Source organism: Cervus elaphus, chromosome 5, assembly GCF_910594005.1.
Source record: "Cervus elaphus chromosome 5, mCerEla1.1, whole genome shotgun sequence".
Taxonomy (NCBI): Eukaryota; Metazoa; Chordata; class Mammalia; order Artiodactyla; family Cervidae; genus Cervus; species Cervus elaphus.
In genome coordinates this window covers 82,407,933-82,427,985 of record NC_057819.1, presented here as the reverse complement: position 1 = coordinate 82,427,985, position 20,053 = coordinate 82,407,933, and the positions used below count along the sequence as shown (strand labels likewise).

At 36.5% G+C, this 20,053-nt stretch overlaps 1 protein-coding gene across 2 annotated transcripts in view; it reads left to right on the top strand.

Moving 5' to 3' along the window:
* The window catches only part of HSF5 (heat shock transcription factor 5), a 49,344-nt gene that overhangs the window by 9,032 nt on the left and 20,259 nt on the right, over window positions 1-20,053 (top strand). For both annotated transcript variants that reach the window (XM_043902798.1, XM_043902799.1), the window contains exons 3-5: window positions 7,244-7,341; window positions 10,092-10,613; window positions 12,480-12,657. In XM_043902798.1, coding sequence (XP_043758733.1) covers window positions 7,244-7,341; window positions 10,092-10,613; window positions 12,480-12,657 — 798 coding nt within the window. The remainder of the gene's footprint in view (window positions 1-7,243; window positions 7,342-10,091; window positions 10,614-12,479; window positions 12,658-20,053) is intronic.

Sequence of the window (20,053 nt, the reverse complement as noted above, 5' to 3'; positions counted from 1 at the left end):
AATCATTTGCCTATTAGAAATTAAAAAATCTTTTTTTTTAACCTTATATATAAAGAAAGTAGAGGCCTAATTCTTTTTTTCCCCAGACTTTCAGCTAATTCTTTGAAGAACAAAAATATCTGGGTGATCTTGAAAGCTAGAAGATGACATTTTATGTTATATATCTTATGTATAGCAACAAATAGTGTCAGATCTTTCCTGAGGGGTTTTTAATCAATATTTTAATAAATTAGGCATTTCTATCTAAATTATAATTTGGCTGCATTCCCTAAATGCATAGAATATATACACACACACATAAGAGAGAGACAGTCTGTCTTTCTTATACTTGCTTTACGTGATGTAGCCCATTTACTGGACAACACCCCTGTCTTCCTTTTAGCAATGAATGTTTCTCTTTCTTTTCCTAACCTCCCTTAAACGCCCCTCCTCTACGCTACTAAAGACTCAAAAACTTCTGGGGAGTTGAAATTTAGAAGGACTACCACAGAGAGAGAAATGTGCTTGGCCTTCTAACTTGGAATTTTGGAGAAATTTTCCTGTGTACATATTAGATATGGCGGTTAGGTTCCATATTACTGTTAGTGCCGCAGTTAAGGTACGGATGGTTATAGTCTGGCTTAGGAGCCAGACTAGCCTGTATGATGATGTTTCTACGGGAAAATGTGTTCCAAGTTCTGAACAATCCTCTTAGAAACTCCTAGTTCTAAATTTTATGAGAACTAGTTGTATGTTACTAGAAAATACTACAAATAGTTAATATTATTCGTTATAAAAGTACTATTTGTTAAATTATTACAATTTAGGATCTATGTCATTTAAAAATATTTTGTGTTAGTTTGGATTTAAATTATAAATAAATTTATTGATTTAATAATTACATTGAAAATTGTCTCCAGGAGTCCAAGATAAGGGCTAGGAAAGAGACACATTAAAAGAACAAGTGCTAATGTTTTGATACTATAGACTGCATATGAAATAGAATCTTGCATTATCTGAATTTTTGTTTTGTCTTCTTTGATATGGATGATTGAAATTACTGTGAAGGTTCTGAGGTTATGAGAAAAAGAAAAATCTCATGATTTCATGATGAATTCTAATATACAGAGTAGTTCTATGATATAATGTAGGCAAAATTGCTTTGAACATTCTGAAGTACTATAGAAATAAAAAGTTGTATTGTTAAATACAAAAGACCTGCTATGGAAGGAAAAGAAAATGCCAAAGAAATAACTGTACAAGTAAGTGCTTAATTCCTCCAAATCTCAGGTGAAGGAGGCAAAACGTAGTGAGCAGTTTAACCAATATTTAGTGAATACCTGTTTGTGAAGGGCTTCACGAATGACTTTACCAAAGTTAAGTAGAATACTACTCTCAGAGGCAGGATAATAATCACTCTCAATCCAGCTCTCCAAATCCTAATAAAGTAACTAATTTTGGAATAATGGTCATACTTTTATAATCCTTTCAAAGTAAACTATGTGACTTGAGATTTGGATCAAATTTTAGTAAAAAAAAACAATACTCAACTTCATTTAAAAATCAGTTATATTGAAAATAAACTTGGATGTGGTCTTCATGTGGTATAACCAGTAAAATTTGTATTTTGTAATATTTCGTAAATTATTTCTCTAGTAAAGCCAAACTTTGAGACTAAAAAACTGCTCTCAGACTGACTCATAAATGGACTCACCTGACTGATTTCTTGCATTTGTCTTTCCTCTCTTGAAGCATCTGTTTTCTTTGCCTAACTCGTTTACATTTTTTCCACTCTTACCCCTTCTTCAAAGACAAAATGTTATAGGTCCACCATTAGTGGACTCTCTTTAGTCTTGCCTGGTCTTGAATTCAGCTTTCTTCTCTAATGCTGTTTTCAGGGTGCTACTATAATTTAATTTCCCTTTTTTATAAAAAACTTTATTTTAGACCTTTTTGTTTTGCTCGTTCTGTATGTATTTGAACATATATAAGAATATTAGTATATTCATATTTATATATAGAATCCTGTATTTGAGGAATTGTTTTCCTTTGACTCATGTTCTAATGCTGAACTGATTCAAAGTTAACTTTGACTTTTTTCCCCAAGTTAAGTTTTAAGCTCAAAGCAGTGATTGGTGATTTGTAGCTGCCCTTTATCTCGTATATTATGTAACATATTTGTGTAGCAGTCACTGTGACCAGGTACTATGCTGAGTGCTTTCCAAGTATTAATTCATTTAATCCTCAGAACAACTTTGTAAGCTAGGGGATGTAGTCATCCTCATTTTAGAGATTAGACGCAGAAGCACAGCTCAGCACAGGCAGCGCTAGGAACCACATCTAGGCAAATTCTCTCGAGCTCATTTGTTCGGCCGTCATGTTCTGCTTGCTGCCGCCTGCCTGCTTGTAATACAGAGAGGACATTTGGTTTGTTTTGTTTTCCTTTTGAGAGACTCTTTTCTGATATACCTCTTCCCCAGAGTCAGTTCCTTCCAGAGAGGGTGGGTGACAGACACTGGTCGGGGGACCTCGGCTTCTGTGCTGCCGATGGCGGGGCACTGACGCTGGGCTGTTGACTCCCTCTGGTCGAGCAGAGAGGCAGACTCCATCCAGCTGCTGGAGTGGGCCTTCCGTCTGCAGCTGTGTCTGACTCATTCCTGTATACCCCGCACCTGGTGCATGCTTGGCCGTCATGGGCTCTCAGTAAATATTTATTGAGTAAACGAAGTAATTCTAGCCTCAGCTTTGCAGTTAGTCATCTGATGGACATTGTGACTTACTGTGGATTATTTCATGTCACTCAGTTTCAATTTCCCTTTCCAAAACGTGGCAATAATAGTTTGGGTCTGGGATTAAATGAATTAATGTATAGAATTTGAATAGATTTAAAACACTTAAAAACTTTATATTTACATATAAAGGATAACATATTTTAAAAGCTATATTTCAAATGAGCCTAGCTACTAACACTTTAAAGGCTGACTGAAGTGATTTATAAGAATATACCCTTCTCATGAAGGTGCATGTGTTTTATTATTTAAAAAATTTTCTGAATTGACTCTTGGGCAAAGAAGGTTGATTATTACTGTTTTGAAGTACATTAAATTTTAAACATTTGATCTTTAGGCTTTTCATTCTACATAATGTACATAAACAAGTATAGAATATGAAGTTATAAGAACTTTCTGATGCTCTGGGAGCCTGTATTGTCAGTTTCTCTGGTGAGGTCTGATTTTGTTCTTATGGAGAGAGGGACTTGGCATAGATACACTAGAAGGATTTTTAAGCAAAAGCACAATTATATTTTATTTTCTTTTCATTGAGGTAAAATACATGTAAGATTGACTATTTTAGCCATTTTTAAGTGTACAGCTCTGTGGCGTTAAATACATTCACATTGTTGTACTAGCATCACCGCCATCCTTTTCTAGAACGTTTTCGTCTTTCCCCAGCTGAAACTCTGTACCCAATAAACACTTAACTTCACATTCCCCTCTTCCGTCCTGCTTTCTGTCTTGAAGAATCGATAACTCTAGGAACCTCATGTATTTGTCCTTTTGTGATTAGCATCTTTCACTTGTTCCGAGTCATTGATATTGCGGCATGAGTAAAAAATCTCCTTCCTTTAAATGCTGAATAATTTTCTGAAATTTCTATATTTACAGACCACATTTTATCAGTTCACCTGTTGATAGACACTGGGTTGCTTCCACCTTTTGGCCATTGGTGCTCTGAACTTGGTTCTACAATAATATGTTCTATTTTGACTTCTTATGGTTATAGACTCGAATACCATTTCTTTACCTCACTGTAGATGAGGAGATGTTGAGGTTCTAGTTGCTGTAGTAACTTACCTTGAAATTAACTTTACTATTAGGATATTTTTCCTTTTGATTGTTTCTTCGCTGTTGATACTGTACTATTCCAGAGTAGCTTCAAGTCCAAAACATTTTAATTATAAATTTGAATTACCTACATTGGAAAAAGTGTATGAACTTGTTTTCCTAACATATAGTGGATGTGAAAATTTTTACTTTTAGATAAATTTTTAGTAATCTATTTTTACCATAAAAGATGTCATCAACTCTTATATTTGAAATAGAAATTGTTCACTATTTCCAGCTTTTTATTCTACATGCGATTCAGTGCCTTAAATGAACCCTGCCTTCAGAAAGATACTGAAGGATCTTTATGGAGGTGAATGTGTCTTCATAGTGATAAACTCAGTTTTAGAAGTGTTAGTACTTTCACAGTGCTTTCCTATTCCTAATACACACTAGATTAATTTGTCATGTATGAAGCACACAGTTGTATTTTTATAACTAGATTTTCATATGCAGTGAACTTATTAATACTTTGCTTTGTTCTGGTTTGTTGAGTGTATGAAGTAGGACTGAACTGGTAAGGAAATAGCCATTGAGGAGTCTTTTTGGATTACCTATTCACCTCCCTTTCTTCATGCAGGTACCTTTCTACTTTCTATTTGCAACTGGACACTTTAAAGGACAGTCACTATTTTGCTGTTTCCTTAGATACCAAATCAGCTATCAACTATATATTAATATATTCACTTGTATGTTATATTTTATTGTTGTATATTCTATTTTTTTTCAAGAAATTTACTTTGAGGTACACTTTAACAGCTATTCATAATGGGTAAACAGTGGCGTCAGATTGATTATAGCACTATTGGAAAAATAAAGCTAATACCTTTCATTGATTTATTTGTAACAAAACACTTTTATGGTGCCCTGATGGGTGAAAGATCCCTTAAAGGAGGAAATGGCAACTCACTCCAGCATTCTTGCCTGGAAAATTCCATAGACAGAGGAGCCTGAGGAGCTGCAGTCTGTGGGTTCACAAAGAGCCGACATGACTGAGCGCACACACACGCGATAAGAGAAAATCTACAGCCCCTGACTGAGTCCTTTCTGCCACTAGGGGGCAGTTTTCCTTAGCTGTTAAAACTGGAAAAAAGGATCATCCCAGTTTTTTTCAGTTTCAGCAAACCCTGCAGACCCCTCCTTAGCTTTTTGGATTTAACTTATTTCCCAGGGTATTTATGCTTTTAAATATTCTGGGAAACCAAATTCCAATCCAAAAATTTTAAATTGTGTATTTGAATAATCTCCAAGGATATGGGAAGTGACAGCTGCTTGAATTTTATGTGGCCATCCTAGTAATATCTGTTTTTTTTAACCACTGGAATTGTTAAAATTATGTAATTCAGAAAACATCAACCCTTATATTCTTATTTGAACTAGAATTCTATCCATTATTTTAACTTTTTATTTTCGTGTGTAAAATTTAATGCCTTAAAATGCACATGATATAATAAAATATTTCTCTTATACCTTTATGAACTTGTGACATTTTAAAAATCCATGGTCAGTAATGGATAAAAAGGGAAGCATTTTGATGAATTTTTGCAATTGTTAGGCTAATTTACTTCGAAGATTACAGAATAAGATTATTTAGTAATTTTACTAGTATATTCAGAATATGAGAAATGTGGACCAAAAATGTTGCCACCTGTAAATAGAGACACCTTAAAAATATTCCACAAGTGGAGTTCTAGTAAAATTAAAGTATTACATTTTAGAAAGAAAGATTAGGGAAATATCATGATACATTGAAGAGCACGTACTTTGCAGTTTGATGATTGCCTCTGTCACTATCAGCTTTGTGAACTTTCAGCACATTTTTTAACATCCCTGAGCTTTCATTTCCTTATTTTTGTAAAGTAATGTTAATATCTCATTCAGTTGTTTGGATTAAATGAGACAGTACATGTAAAGGGCTTTGGACTGTGCCTGGAATATGTTAGGTGCTCAGTAAATGTCATACTCTCTTTAATCCAAAGGTGTGATGTTATAACTGATTCTCATTTGTTCTGGAGATTCTCTCTCTGGAAAAGAGGAGACTCAACCAATTATTAAGGCTGCATCTGTAAGTATGGGGACTTCCCTGGTAGCTCAGCTGGTAAAGAATTTGCCTGCAATGCAGGAGACCCCAGTTTGATTCCTGAGTTGGGAAGATCTGCTGGAGAAGGGATATGCTACCCACTGCAGTATTCTTGGGCTTCGCTGGTGGCTCAGCTGGTAAAGAATCCTCCTGGAGTGTGGGAGACTTGGGTTTGATCCCTGAGTTGGGAAGATCCGTGAAGATCTCCTGGAGAAGGGAATGGCTACCCACTCCAGTATTCTGGCCTGGAGAATTCCGTGGACTATTCCACGGGGTCACAAAGAGTCATACACGACTGAATGACTTTAACTTCACTGTAAGTATGACTATACCAGTACAAAGAATTCAGTCTTTTCATGGTATCCTAACTATAAAGAGGAAGTTTGGAAAAAATGTATTTCCTTAACTAAAATGATTAGCTATTTGTATACTGATTGCTTACTGTATGTCAGTGTTGTTCTTAGTAGGTACTGTTACTATTCCTATTCTATAGTAGGATACAGAAATGGAACCCAAAGGAATTGATCTTATTCCAGTTTATGTTCTTGTTGTTTAGTCACTAAGTCGTGTCTGACTCTTTTTCAACCCCATGGGCTGACTGTAGCCCGCCAGGCTCCACTGTCCTTGGGATTTCCCAGGCAAGAATACTGGAGTGGGTTGCCATTTCTTTCTCCAGGGTGTCGTCTTGACCCAGGGATGGAATCTGCATCTCCTGCATTGGTAGGCAGGTTCTTTACCACTGAGCCAACAGGGAAGCCTCAGGTTTATATAACTAGGCTCCAAAGGCAGACAGTCTAGCTCTAGGTCTGAGTTCCTAACCACTTGGCTAAATGATTAAAACACTTTTTTCCATAGATTTCACTGGATGCATTGTATATACAGTAGGAGTGTTTCGAGAGTTTTTATACTTATTTTATACTTAAAAACACACTTTCCTCCAAATGTTTGTTACTGTTAAGATGATTGAAATAATTATTTTAGAATTCTGAATATGTTCTGATATTTTCAATAAAAGGAAATTACTACTTTCAGTAAGAATAAACGTTTGGTTAGAAATGTAGCAAAATACTTAGGTGCTAAAGGATTCATTTATAAAAGTAGAAATGACCCTTTTAAGTGACTTTTAATATTGCTTTATTACTGTTTGTTTTCAACAAATAATGGCACCTCATCGGACTAAATATATTGCACCCACAAAGGAAAACTTTTGCAAGTTTTTGCTCCAGGTTGAAAGAGAGGAGCGCTTTGAAGGCTGCAGGTTTATGTGTGTTGACAGCTTTTCTGTGTGGCTTTGTTCCAGCCGTGCTGCAGTGCTGCTCGCCTTCCACGCACATGGACGCGCTCAGTAGTTGTGTCAGCCCCACTGCCTCTTCCTACGCACACTGCAACTACTTTCAGGTAAGAGGCTGGGAGCCGTGGACATTCTCTGCATCAGGAACAGTACGGTTGGCCAGTTGACCACGCAGAGTTTCAGTGTGTAATTTTATCTTAATGAGTAGCCAGAGGTAAGCTATGGATTATGGCCTCAGTTTTTCTCAATTCTAAAAAAAAAAAAAGAGTTGATGTAAATGATGTCTGAGGATTCTTCCAGGCCTACACTTCTGGGCCTATTATTAGGCACTAGCCACATGTAGGCTATTTAAATTGAAATTAATTATAATTAAATAAAATTTAAAAATCATTCCTTAGTCACTAGCCACATTTCAGATGCTTAATAGTTTCGTATGGCTAGGGGCTACCGAATTTTATAGCGCACAGAACATTTTCATCATTGCTGTCAGTTAGTTGAAACAATGTTGTTCAACTGTCAGCGGTGGTAAAACTGAATACAGTGGTAAAATAATTCATTTTTCCAGGTAAGCTCTAAAAGTATATAAATCACCAAATGACAGATCCTTCCAAGATAGCACAGATAATTACTTATTTTTTTTTAAAGGAGAAAGGGAAAATGATGTAAAAAATGAGAAAGCCCCCATGTTGTAAACACCACACTTCAATCATTTTCTCATTATTTATTAGGAAACAGTTTCTTTGATTTAAATGTTGTAGACTACCAGTTTTAGGATAAAATTAAATCCTGTTTGTATTTTTATGTTGCAGTTGCTTAAAGATTGGAGTTGTTTTCCTTTGATATCATGTAATCACGATAGCTTCCATTCTTAAAAAATAGCTTACTAGTGGCATTCCAGTACTCAAAAGAGCATTCCTTTTTTCTTTTTTTTAATTTAGAAAATGTACATTGGAAGTCAAATTATAATCAGATTGTTGTTTGGAGAGTATAGAATCCCGCAAGGGGACTTAGATGGACATATTTAATGCAGATATCATCAAGCATGTTAGTCTAGCTGTTTCATTTTCACTGGAAGGACATGTCTGTCTCACAAATTAGATGCTCTTATCTGTAGATTCAGGCATTCTCTCACCTGGGTCATACTAGAGATACTCTGTTGGTGTTTCTTGATTATGTTTTAAATAAGTCATTTAAAACATCTTTAAAGACTTTTTCTTACTGCAAAGGCAATACATGTTGATTGTAGGAAAACAGAGATAAGTAGACATAAAACTTTTATTTTAAAAAGTTTTTTTAAATTATGTATTTATTTATTTTTGGGTGTGCTGGATCCTCACTGCTTTGCACTGACTTTCTCTACTGTGACGAGGGGGGGCTACTCTTCCTTATGGTTCAAGGGCTTCCCATTGCTCTACTTTCTCCCATTGCGGAGAACAGGCTCTGTGCTCGTGGGCTTCAGGAGTTGCAGCACTTGGGCTCAGTAGTTGTGCCATGCAGGCTTTAGTTGCCCTGCAACATGTGGAATCTTCCTGGACCAGGGATAGAACCCGTGTCCCCCTGAACTGGCAGGTGGATTCTTTCCTACTGCATCACCAGGGAAGTCTGACATAAAATTTTTAAATGGAAAAAAGGGAAGTATTTCAGATGCCATTCTGAAAATAATTGCAGTTAAGTTTTGTTGGATTGTAGATGTGGTGACTGTGCATGAATGGTTCGTATATTGTAATGGTTAAGAGCAAGAATTCTGGAGTCAGGCAAACCTAGGCTTGAAACCTAGCTCTGTTAGTTATTTCATTGTGACTTTGAATAAATTATAAAGTTTCTCTGAACTTTAGTTCCACTATTTGGAAATGGAGATTATCACATTTCATTAACCTCTTATGAGGATTAAATGAAATAATGTACAGAAAGCACTTTGTGTATGCCTGCAATGTAGTAACAACTCAATAAATGGTGTACAGCTGTAGTCCAGTAGCTTGATGTTTAAGCCATTTAGATTTACATTATTTGGCATTAGTGGCCTTTGAATTATTGATGCAATCTTTGTAGTCTGTTTGGCGACTGACTCACTACCTATTTTGTTTAATTATAACTCTTCTGTATCTTATGTTTATAACCTGATATAGTCAGCAAACAATTACTGAATACCTATTCTGTGCAAAACTCTGCATTTGGCAACAACTCAGTACGTATTTTATTTAATCATTACTCTTCAGCATTCTGTGTTCATGGCTTGAGGTTGTCTACCATCAGATGTAACTGTGCACAGTACTATGTATAAGAGAATACATCTTGACGATATCAGTCTAAAAGTGACAGCTATTTTAATCTATTGTTTTAGTATTAAAATAATCTCAAGAAAGGACATTTGATATTCCATCCATTTTTTCCCCAGATTATTTGGAACAGAATATCAGTATTTCCCCCTGAATCTATTGAAGCATTGGCGGACTTGTGAGCAGCCTGTGTTTATTTCCTTACTACATTCCTAAAACAGTGTATGTTTTTGTCTGTCAACCTTTCTGATAGAATTTGATACATAGACATTTTATCATCAAATAGGTATTTGGATACTATAGCTTGTTTTTGATTTTGTGTACTTTAACCCTGAGAATTATTGATCCATTCCAATATTAAAACTTAGCATAGTGGTTGACATATAATAGTTCGTGTGCTAATGCTAACAATAGAGTTAAAGGTACCACTGCCGAAAACTTGACTGGCATTCAAGTTTTCTTAGTGAACTTCAAGTTTAATTTGTTTATGTTTAGCATTCATCAGTGTAAATGTTTTTGCTTTCCTCCTTAATCTCATATTTGATTTTCTATCCAAAGAATCCTATTTTCTCTTTTCCCAGAATCCTCCAATGCAGTCTTCCTATCCAGTTGAATTTCTGCCTTCTAATTGGCCTTGCAGTGCTACTGATGAAAGTAAAAAGACAGAAGTAAACCTAGAGGCTGTTTTTCAGATAGTAGATGAGTTGCATTCCTCCCCTAAATTGGAGATGGTCAAGGTGGAGCCTGTTGAGAATCAGTGCTCAACATCCCAGTCTAGTAGAGGCCAACATATCCTAGCTAATTCAAACAACAGCAATCCATCTTCCACAAGTCAGGCTAGCCAGCTGGAGCCACTTACTCCTGTAGGCTCAGATATTACGTCTTTTGTGGTCGGAACAGAACAGGCAATTACCTGCTCTCTACCACAGTCACCTGAGTACATCTATACCATCCACCCAGCTCAGCCTGTTGAAAATACTACAATGCAAGAGCCTGCAATCAACCAGCAAGCTCACATCAAACTGAAGGAGCAGCTGAGTCATAATCCATCGCCATCTCCAGTAGTGTTTGTGCAGGAAGGGCTACCATTCAGCACGCACCAGGTAAGAGGCAAAGAAAAATTCCTAGTAATGTTCAGAGGTACCTGGTGCTTCTTGCTAAGGACTGTTGTAGTGGGGACTTTGTCCTGGTTTTATTTGGGTTTAATACGAGTTCATTATGCTTTCCGGAAGGATCATGTCCCAGTGGTTGTGCACAAAGCATTTCAGAAAGAAGTAACCTGAACTGTCAGGCATGCTCTCATTATGTTATGGTTTGAATGAGCACTGTGGTATAAGATTTACCAATATTTTCATGTTAAAAACATCCTCTGAGTTTCACTTCCAAACTTAATTTGAATGGACTAGGTGTGCCTGCCTGATTAAATTCCACTTCTCAGATGGATGGTTTATCTCATAGATAACATCAGGACTTTCCTGGCCATTTGTAGCGTGGAGGTAAAGAGATGCTTGGAAGTATTTTCATACTTTCTTACAGCATTATTGGATTCTAATTTGACTTGAGAGCATATTGCGTGTGAATGTCCTTGCTAATATTCTCATTCCTAAAGTAGAATTCTGACTCTGGTTTGAGAGATATATTCTGAAAGTAGAGAATAATCCTTTATCACTGCTAGCTTATGACCAGAAAATGAATAAACTCGCATTCTAAAATATAAAAGTATATCCAAATTAAAATCACTTTTGTGATTAAGTATTTTTTTCTCAATCCTAGCCTGATATATATGTATTTCATTTTGGATTTTTTTCTTTAATGGAGTTGAAAATGTCTTCATCTTTAGAGCTTCACAAGATAATTTTTTGGCAGCAGTGTGTGTATTTTGGCCACACCACGTGGCTTGTGGGATTTTAGTTCCCTAACCAGGTATTGAACCTGGGCCCTCAGGAGTGAGAGCATGGAGTCCTAACCTCTGGACAGTGAGTGAAGCCCCCGGGCCGTTTTTTCTTAAGGCATTCTTTTCTGGCTAACTTAAGAGCCAAATGTCTTAAGGTTTCTATCAACTCATTGTCCTTTTTGAGCCCAAACATTGAGACCCAGTGTACTATGTATTAAAATAATATTATAAATTCAGTAGACCAGAGATAGGCCCTTTGTGTTTCAAATACGCCTGTGAAAAGATCATGAAATGTGTCTTTATTCCTTCATAGTCACATCCAAAATATTAGATTTCATACCTTAAAATTGCATTCACATAGTTTCTTTAAAAAAATTTGGATATCACAGCTTTTGAAAGCTGTATTTTGAACTTCTAGCCCTACTTTAACATATAGTTTTATTTTAAAATAAATTCATTATTATATAGAATATTTCAGAAATTGGTCAACTTGACAAAGGGATTAGGTATTCTGAAGAAAACATAGGAACTCCAAGAAACAAATCTATGTATCATAAGCAAGGCAGATCTAGATTTTATAGGGGCTGAAGCTTATGCAATTTTGAGAGCCTTATTAAGACAAAGAAACCAAAATTAGTAGAATAAAGTATTCACAGCCCCTCTGACATCATCCAACAGGATCATACCTACGGCCATTCCAGTATCACCAAGAGGGGAAATCTGATGGAAGAGATGTTAGAATGGGAAAAGATAGTGGTGTTAACCAGTTATAAATTGTGTGTGTGAATTTTGTTTAAAAAATGAAGCTTCATGGTGAATCTTCCTCTGGTCATAGGTACATATTTTAGCTGCATAGACATTTCAGTGGTTTCTGTATGGGGAAATATACATCTTACTACCAAAGATTCAGGTTAGCTTAATAAAATTGGGTAGCATCATTCATAAGGATTAAAAAGCTTTAACGATCATGTTTGTTTAATCATTTTTCTATAATAGAACTCCTCTGATAAAATATCTTAATTTTTAGTAGCTGTTTGGGGGTAATTTGGAATAATGAGTGGGTTTAATATTTTAGGTGGATGCCAGTATAAAATGCCAGACCAATCCACCTGAGAATATCTTGCCTTCAGAACAAATGGGATTCCTTATTTCCGAAATGGGGCCTGCTAGCAAGCCTAGTAAAGACATGGGTTTATCCACTCCAGCCAGATACAGAGAGCGAAGAAGCAACTCACAGCAAGGAAAGTCCCCTGGTAAGGACTGTTGTGATCTGGAACACTCGCGGTAGGCTCACAGTGTGGAATTAATTTCTGAGTGGTCTTCAGCTATTATTCATGGTTACACTTATCACATTGCTGCTTAATATAACTGTGATTTTTAACTCTATTTTCTTAATTATCCCTGTAAAGTTAAGTCCACATTATATTTCAGTATTGCATGTAAAAATACGAGCTTTTGCAAAGAGAACATAGTGAGTAAAAGCAAAACAATTTGGATTATTTAACTAGGAGAATGCAAGGATGAAAGATGGTTTAATAACTGCTTCAGATGCCAAAGACTTTGTAATTACAGGAGTACTTGTTCTTTTATTAGCAGAGTATAGTACAAAAGGGCATGTTCTTAAATTGTGGCAAGAAAAAATTAGATGGACATTGAAGATATTACCCTGAGCATATTATAAAGTATAACTCTGTATCAGTAGGATTTTTCTTGTGGTTTGTAGGAACCCAGAGTTGGTGTTTGTTTTAGTACAGTTGGTGTTACTCTTTCTAGGGGTATGGACAGAATCTTTTTAAAGAAAATAGTGACATTTAATAAAATATGTTTCTTGTATGATATGATCCAAAACCAAATCATCAAAGTTTTCAGTAGACAGTGTGAATTTTATTAAATTATATGCATGTCAGATGTGTGCAATTCAGTGAATTAAGCAGTCAGGTCAAACAGTCATGTTAACCTATAAAAATTAGAAGAATCTTGGGAACTTCTGGAGAATTTTCCCCAAAAGTAAGCTAATAGTAACATGATCAAGGTGTTGTTTATTTATTTTTTTTTTTAATTTTTTTATTAGTTGGAGGCTAATTACTTCACAACATTTCAGTGGGTTTTGTCATACATTGATATGAATCAGCCATAGATTTACACTTATTCCCCATCCCGCAAGGTGTTGTTTAGACTCACAGGGTTTTTTTCTGCAAAGTGCCATTTAGACCATGTCTCCCCGTTCATACTGTATGCACTGTTTGCTGAATGCAGGGTAGGCAAGGTGTGAGCTAAGAGGTTGGAAGAAAACTAGAGGAGCTGTAGGAACTGCAGCTGTTTCTTCTCTCTTGGCTGGTACAGCGGCTGTAGCAGCAGACATAACATAACCTCCCTCAAGGGCTTTCCAGGTGGAACTTATATATGCTTACAGAACACAAGTAGCCCATGGCCAAGCACGTACCTCATGACACACATGCTCAGTGCTATCCAACTCTTTGCAACCCCATGGACTGTATACTGGAGTGAATAGCCTTTCCCTTCTCCAGGGATCTTCCCAACCCAGGGATTGAACCCAGGTCTCCCGCATTGCAGGCTGATCTTTACAAGCTGAGCCACAAGGGAAGCCTTATAAATGATCTCAGTTACATAATCATTATTCACAAAACGTGGGGCGAGAGAGAGGGCGTGAGGAGAGAGAGCCTGACCACCACCATCTTGGCTTATTTGCTCTTTCCCTACTGAACAAAAACTATCTGGACCACTCATCTTATTTGGTAAACTTAACTTGTACAGTTGCTTTTAGTTGAGTATATGATCCAGTCTGTAATCAGAGATTAAGATTTCTTACCACCGAAGATGTTCAAAACAATGGCATAGACTTTAAAGGCAATTTAGAAAAGGACAGTAGTGAATATTCACTGCATACTCATTTTTATGCCATACTACAAACTTGATGAAAGTGGTATTGTCATCTCCTTGAAAGATCAGGAAACTTAAGCTTGGAGAGGATAAGGAACTTGTTCAAGATCACATTAATTTAGCTAATACTCTGCTCACAGTCCTTCTGTTGACTGTGCCCTTTGATGCACAGAAGTTTTTAAGTTTGACATTGTCCCATGTGTCTATTTTTGCTTTTGTTGCCTGTGCCGTTGGTGTCGTATCCAAGAAATCATTGCCAAGCCTAGTGTCATACAGTTTTTACACTGTGTTTTCTTTCAGGTGTTTCATAGTTTTAGGTCTTATATTTAGGTCTTTAATCCATTTTGAGTTAATATTTGTAGATGATGTAAGACAAGGTTCCGCCTTGATTCTCTTGCATATGGACATCCAGTTTTCCCAGCACGATTTGTTGCAGAGAGCTTTCCCCATTGAGTGTTTTTGGCATCCTTGTTCAAGGTGATTGACCATATGTGTGAGGATTTATTTCAGGTCTCTATTCCAGTCCATTGGTCTGTTTTTCTGTATTTATGCCAGTACCATATGATCTCTGTTTAACTATTCAGTTCTGCTGTTGTAGCTCAAAAGCAATCATAGATAATACATAAGTGAATGGTTGTGGCTACATTTCAGTAAAACTTTGTTTACAAAAAACAGGTGCTGGGCCCAGTTTGACCTAGAGATTGTAATTTGCCAAGCCCTGAGTTAGACTAACAGCTTATTTCTGAACAACAGCAATGGAAGCCAGAAAGGAGTAGAATCATATTTTCAATATACTAAAAGAAATATGCAGTCCTGGAAATCTATACCCAGCAGTGATGAAGGCAAAAATGAAGACCTTTTCAGATAAACACAAAATCAAGAGCGTGCACCACAGCAGATAAACATTAAAGAAAGTTCTGCAGGGTGTTCTTCAGGCAGAGGAAAGCAAGGAGACATATTGTAGTTTGTGTAGTTGGTGTAGGATAATCACCAACATAATAGAAACAATCCAAAAAAAAAAAAAAAAACGGGGGGGGGGCAGGAAAGGAGGAAGAAAGAAATGCAAAATAAGGAAAAGAGAAAACAAATAATTTAAGAGATTGACCCAAATTCAACCAATACAACTATTATATATGTAAATGGTCTTAAAATGTCAGAGGCAGAGATTGCTAGAGTAGATTAGAGGGGAAAGGCCTACTGTAGGCTGACTACAGGAGACATGTATTGGAAGTAAGTGGATGGAAAAAGAACAAGCAAACAGGAAGTATAAGGTGGCTGTTATGATTATTCTTAAATATCAGATAAAACAGACCTTAAGACCTAGAGTGTTAAAAAGAGGGCCACTTCATAATGATAAACAATTTATCAGTGAGGTATGACAAAGAATGTTCAAACTACCACATACTTGTGCTCATTTCACATGCTAGCAAGGTAATGCTCCAAATCCTTCAAGCCAAGGCTTCAACAGTACATGAACCAAGAACTTCCAGGTGTTCAAGCTGGATTTAGAAAAGGCAGAGGAACCAGAGATCAAATTGCCAACATCCGCTGGATCATAGAAAAAGCAAGGGAATTCCAGAAAAACATCTTCTGATTCATTGACTATGCTAAAGACTTTGACTGTGTGAATCACAACAAACTGTGGAAAATACTTAAAGAGATGGGAATATCAGACCACCTGAACTGTCCCCTGAGAAACCTGTATGCAGGTCAAGAAGCAGTAGTTAGAGCTGGACTTGGAACAGTGGACTGGTTCCAAATTGGGAAAGGAGTAAATCAAGGCTGTATGTTGTCACACTGCTTTTTTAACTTACATGCAGAGTACATCATGCGAAATGCCAGCCTGGATGCATCCCAAGCTGTAATTAAGATTGCTGGGAAAAATATCAGTAACCTTATATATGTAGATGATACCTAATAGCAGAAAGTGAAGAGGAAATAAAGAGCTTCTTGATGAAGGTGAAAGAGGAGAGTGAAAAAGCTGGCTTAAAATTCAACATTCAAAAAACTAAGATCATGGCATCTGGTCCCATCACTTCATGGCAAATAGATGGGGAAAAAATGGAAACAGTGACAGACTTTTCTTGGGCTCCAAAATCACTATGGACAGTGACTACAGCCATAAAATTAAAAGATGCTTGCTCCTTGGAAGAAAAGCTATGACAAACTAGATGGTATATTAAAAAGCAGAGACATCACTTTGCCGACAAAGGTCCGTATCGTCAAAGCTGTAGTTTTTCCAGTAATCATATACAGAAGTGAGAGTTGGACTATAGAGAAGGCTGATTGCTGAAGAATTGATGTTTTCGAACTGTGGTACTGGAGAAGACTCTTGAGAGTCCCTTGGACTGCAAGGAGATCAAACCAGTTAATCCTAAAGGAAATCAACCCTGAATATTCACTGGAAGGACTGATGCTGAAGCTGAAACTCCAAAACTTTGGCCTCCTGATGAGAAGAGCCGACTCATTTGAAAAGACCTTACTCCTACACTTTGATGCAAAGAGCCAACTCAGTGGAAAAGACCCTGCTGCTGGGAAAGATTGAGGGCATGAGGACAAGGGGATGACAGAGGATGAGATGGTTGGATGGCATCTGTGACTCACTGGACATGAGTTTGAGCAGACTGGGAGATAGTGAAGGACAGAGAAGCCTGGTGTGCTGCAGTCCATGGGGTCAAAGAGTCGGACTCGACTAAGTGACTGAAAAACAGCAACACATCAATTATAAATGTGTTTTGTGTAATAATGGAGCTTCAAAATCCAAGATACAAAATAACAAAAATTAAAGAGAAACAGACAATTCCTCAATGTACTAGGATGTTTTAATACTTTTATATAAGCAGTTGATAGAATAACTAGACAAAATAGCAGTTAAAGACATAGAAGATATGAACAATGTAATCACCTTGATCTAATTGGCATTTTTTGAACACTGAGCATCCAGTGCTTGCAGAATATATACATTGTTCTCAAGTGCATATAGTACATTTACCAGATAGGTCATTCACTGGGCCATAAGACAAATCTCAATACATTTAAAAGAATTGAAGTCATACAAAGTGTATTTTCTGAATACAACAGATTAAATTAGAAATCAATAACAAAGAAATTAGGAAAAGATCAAATATCTGGAAATAAACATACTTCTAAATAATTTGTGACTCAGACAAAATCACAAGAAAAATTAGAAAATATTTTTAACTGACTGACAATCAAAATACAATATCCAAGTTTGTGGGATGCAGCTAAAGCAGTGTTAGAATCAAACATACAGCTTTAAAGGCTAATAGAAAATAAGTAAGACCTAAAATCAATGACCTGAGGTTTTACCATATGAAACTATAAAGAGAAGAGGAAAATAAACCCAAAGTAAATGTTAAAAATAAAAGCAGAGGGAATTCCCTGGTGGTCCAGTGGTTAGTACTCAGAACTTTGGACTTTCCACCTCCAAGGGTGTGGGTTCTATCACTAGTCCAAGATCCCTAGAACTAAGATCCCACAAGCCACGCAACACAGCAAAAAATAAATAAATAAAAGTAGAAGTCAGTGATATAGAAGACAGACAATTGAGAAGACTAACAAATATAAAGCTAGCTCTTTGAAAAGATTGACAGTTTTGACAAACTGCTAGCTAGACTGATCCCCGGAGATCACATACAGAACACAAATCATAACTATTAAGAATGAAAAAGAGACTAATACCTCAGAATCTATGAATGGTAAAAGGATAATAAGAGAATACCATGGAGAGTCTGGTAAAAGGATAATAAGACAATACCATGGAGAGTCTTATGTCAATGAACACAGCTACATAAATGGAATAGACACATTTCTTAAAAAATACAACTTGCCAGAATTCACACAAGAAGATCCAATGAATAGCCCTACTTCTTTTCAAGAAGTTGGTTACCAAACATTTTCCTCACAAGAAGAAAGGAAATCACAGACTTATAATCTGCATGAATATATGTGCAAAAATAATTAACAAAATATTAGTAAGTTGACTCCAACAATGTGTAAAAATGATGGACAAACCGAGGAGAGTTTGGATCAGGAATGCAAGACTTGATTGCACTTCAGATGTTAAACACTGTTATTCATCATACTAACAATAAAGGAGAAAAACTACGACAGTGTCAGTAGACCCAAGGAAAGCACTTGACAGATGTCAGCACGCTTTAGTAATAAAATCTCTCAATAACATAGGGGTAGGGGAAACTTTCAAACTGATAGAGAAACATCTATAAAATATGTTTAAAAAGCATCATGATCAATAGTGAGAGACCAAGCTGTTTCCCCTGAGATTGGGAACAAGGCAAGGATGCCCACCTGTACCACTCGTGTTCAGTATTGTACCCGTGGACCTTGCCATTGCAATAGGCAATAAAAGGAAATAAAAGATGTAAAGATGGGAAAGGAAGAAGTGAAACTGTATTTGCAGATAATATGATTACTTATGTTAAAAATCTGGGGAATGTAGCAAAACTACTAGAACAAATAAATGAATTAGCAAGGTTATGTCTTGCTTAGAAGGACATATAGTTAATATGCAAATACCGTTCCTTCTTTATAAATTAGCACACAACTGGAAAGTGAAATTTAAAAAAATCAGACAGTTACAATAGGACCAAAATCGAAAGATACCTAGGTATAAACTGAACAAAATGTCTAAGACTCGACACTGAAAGCTACAAATTTTGCTGAAAGGAATTAATAAATAAAGAAATTAACCTAAATAGAAAGATGTGCCATGTTCATGGATAAGAATACCCAGTATTGTTAAAGTGACAGTTCTCCCCAAATTGATCTATAAATTCAATGCAATGCTAATCAGAATTCTAGTAGACATTTTTTCTTTAATGACAAGCTGATTCTAAAATTTAAAAGAAAATTCTAAGGACACAGATTAACCAAGGCAAGTTTTAAAAATAAAAAATTGGAGGAGGCTTTACCAGACTTACCATCCTGAATCATCAGGATGATCAAAAAAGCAAGAGTTCCAGAAAAACATCTATTTCTGCTTTATTGACTATGCCAAAGCCTTTGACTGTGTGGATCACATCAAACTGTGGCAAATTCTTAGATGGGAATACCAGACCACCTTACCTGCCTCCTTAGAAATCTGTATGCAGGTCAAGAAATAACAGAACTGGACACAGAACAACAGACTGGTTCCAAATAGTACATCTAGGCTGTATATTGTCATCCTTATTATTTAACTTGTATGCAGAGTACATCATGCGAAATGCCTGTCTGGATGAAGCACAAGCTGGAATCAAGATTGCCAGGAGAAATATCAGTAACCTCAGATATGCAGATGACACCACCCTTATGGCAGAAAGCAAAGAAGAACTAAAGAGCCTCTTGATGAAAGAGGAGAGTAAAAAGTTGGCTTAAAACTCAACATTCAGAAAACTAAGATCATGGCATCTGGTCCCATCACTTCATGGCAAGTAGATGGGGAAACAGTGGAAACAGTGAGAGACTTTATTCTTTTGGGCTCCAGAATCACTGCAGATGGTGACTGCAGCCATGAAATTAAAAGACGCTTACTCCTTGGAAGAAAAGCTATGGCCAACCTAGACAGCATGTTAAAAAGCAGAGACATTACTTTGCCGACAAAGGTCCATCTAGTCAAAGCTGTGGTTTTTCCAGTGGTCATGTATGGATGTGGGAGTTGGACTATAAAACTGAGCGCCAAAGAATTGATGCTTGTGAACTGTGGTGTTGGAGAAGACTCTTGAGAGT